We start from the raw sequence: 2,477 nt of genomic DNA, 5'->3' as shown, positions 1-2,477 counted from the left end.
CTCCTCCGGCTGCTGCTGCTTCTCAAAGAGCATTGCAGCCATGTTCTTCTGCTCTGAGTGGGCCGTCAGGAGCTGGTCCCTCAGGGTGGACAGCTGGTTGATCATGACGAGTAACTGCAGCTCCTTCTCTGCCAGGCTCTCCTGGGTGCCTGCAAGAAGCCAAGTGGCTACAGGTCGGTGGGAAGAGCATCACCAGCATCTCTGGGTGATGGGCATGAAGGTCCCTGTGTGCTGAACCATCCCCTCAGTGCACACTGTGTAAGTTTTCATCAGGGATGCTCATCCCCCAAAGATCATATTCATGTTTTGGTTAAACAAAAGTTCAAATCCCCCCTAAATAAGCACCCTGCAGACCCATCTCCCCTCCTGCTAAGGTGGGAAGCTCTGTGTTCCCAGCCCAGCCTGCCCGGGCACAGGAGGGAGGAGGGTGGAGGTGGGTGGCTGGGAGGAGACCTCACCTTTCACTTCCTTGGACTCGGAGGTGTTTCGGCCCAGCAGACGTTCCTTCCAGTCACTGGACAGTAACTTCTCAATGGTTGGCATCACTGCCCGTGCCAGGGTCGGTGGAGGAGGGAGAGGGAGAGGACAGCCAAGTGAGCACAGCCCGAGGCTCCACACCACAGCACGGGGTGGCACATCCCATCCCTCAGCTCTGGAAAAACACCGAGGGGCCCGAAGGGAGCGGGGAGGGGTCCCAAGAGGCCACTTCTTACCCTCCTTCAGGTTTTTGTTGAAGTCCAGCTTCTCCTGGCCGCTGGCAGAGGGCTCAAAGGCAGCGTGCCTGGGCTCTGACGTGTCACCAGCGGGCGAGTGGGACTCCTGCAACACACTCCCTGTTACCTGGCACCCAACGCCAGGGGTGGGGACATCCCCAGGCCTCCAGGAAGGAGATGCTGGGCTGGTAGGATGCTCGGAGCCAGCCCTGCCCGGCTGACAGCTGGACCACACCCTGCCAGGCACCTTCCCCCCAGCCCTTGGTGCCACAAAGGCTTGTTTGCTGGAGGTTTCTGGGATTTGTGAAGGTGGCCTGGCTCTCCAGAGCACTGTTCCCCTCCCAGGGGGGCAGCTCTGGGAGCAGGAGGGTTGAGGCTGCTGGTCAGGGAGGAGAGAAAACCCAAGAGCTATTAAAAAGGGAGGCTGAAGGGATGGAGCCCATCTGGAGGTGGCCATGGGGAGCTCCATGGGAAGTGCTCAAACCCCAGATCTGACCCGAGAGCATCCACAGCCAGAAAACCCTGGGGGAGCCTCAGGTTTCAGCTCTTATCTCAGGATGAGGACTAACCACCCGGGGAATCCAATGCCCACCCCACTGCCAGGGGTGCCAGGATGGGAGCAGGGATGGGCACGGAGCTCTGCCAGCCCTGGGACCCACCTGGGGCAGGACCTGGGGGTCGGGGCCCTCCCTGGGCGGTGGCCCCGGCGGGTCGCTGGGAGGGGGGGGCTCAGAGCTGGGGGCAGCCCCTGGGGGGGACTCGTAGCCACTCTCCTTCTTCTCCTCTGTCTTGATGGTGCAGTTCACCATGCTGCCTGCTCCATCGAGCTCCAGGTGGGGAGAAACGGGGCTCCTCATGGACATCCTGTGGGGAGACAGGGCTGTCAGCAGAGCCACGGGGCAACCCCGGCCAGCTGCACCCCCTTTTCCCAGCCTGCCCCACAATACAGTGCCCTGTACTGCTGGTTTTCCAGGGGTAATGGTCTTGCTTTTGGCCGTGGAGTGCTGGTTGATAGTCAGCTGAATATGAGCCAGCGTCTGCCCAGGTGGCCAAGAAGGACAAGAGCATCCTGGCTTGTATTGGTGCTACTGTGGCCAGCAGGCTGGGATTGTCCCCCAGACTCAGCACTGGGGAGGCTGCACCTCAAATCTTGGGTTCAGTTTTGGGCCCTTCACGCCAAAAAGGACCTTGAAGGGCTGGAGTGTGGCCAGAGAAGGGCAATGAAGCTGGGGAAGGGTGTAGCTGCTCTTGTGAGGAGCAGCTGAGGGACCTGGGGGTGTGGAGGCTGGAGAAAAGGAGACGCAGAGAGACCTTCTCACTGCCCAGGGCAGTGGTGGAGTCCCCACCCCTGGAGGGGTTCCCAAGCCGTGGAGATGTGGTGTGAGGGACACGGGGCAGTGGGGACCTGGCAGTGCTGGGGGAAGGGTTGGACTTGATGGTCTTAAAGGTCTCTTCCAACCCAAACAATTCTGTGATTCTATAGCTTGGCAAGGATAAGCATTTTTTTTCTTGGCTTCCTGAGCTCAAGTTTTTGCAAATTTGGGGGTTCACTGATCAGAAGATCCTACAGAAACAATCCCTTAACATTTAGGGCTGAGATGGGAACAGACCAACCAAGCCAAGCCCTAAAAAAAGCAACTAGAGCCATGGGATTTAGGGCTAATATCAGCAGGTGCCTTTGCACATCATCCAGCAGCCTGGCAGAGGGCAACCCAAGGCTCACAGTGCCAGCACCCCAGGGGTACCCCGCTGCCCCTCCACCAG

The 2,477-nt window shown here is 59.4% G+C and overlaps 1 protein-coding gene across 1 annotated transcript in view; it reads right to left on the bottom strand.

Moving 5' to 3' along the window:
- Positions 1 to 1,576, bottom strand: part of LOC103781807 (transcription factor SOX-13-like) — a gene marked incomplete at its 3' end in the record, with an annotated part of 2,846 nt that extends 1,270 nt beyond the window's left edge. Inside the window, 4 exon segments of the mRNA XM_008949531.1 lie at positions 1 to 149; positions 459 to 545; positions 714 to 819; positions 1,373 to 1,576. Of these exon segments, the coding sequence (XP_008947779.1) occupies positions 1 to 149; positions 459 to 545; positions 714 to 819; positions 1,373 to 1,576 (546 nt within the window).
- Between the last annotated feature and the right edge of the window lie 901 nt (positions 1,577 to 2,477).

Source organism: Merops nubicus, unplaced genomic scaffold (assembly GCF_000691845.1).
Source record: "Merops nubicus isolate BGI_N331 unplaced genomic scaffold, ASM69184v1 scaffold18101, whole genome shotgun sequence".
Taxonomy (NCBI): domain Eukaryota; kingdom Metazoa; phylum Chordata; class Aves; order Coraciiformes; family Meropidae; genus Merops; species Merops nubicus.
The sequence above is the reverse complement of the archived record's forward strand: the minus strand, read 5'-3'. Positions and strand labels throughout refer to the sequence as shown.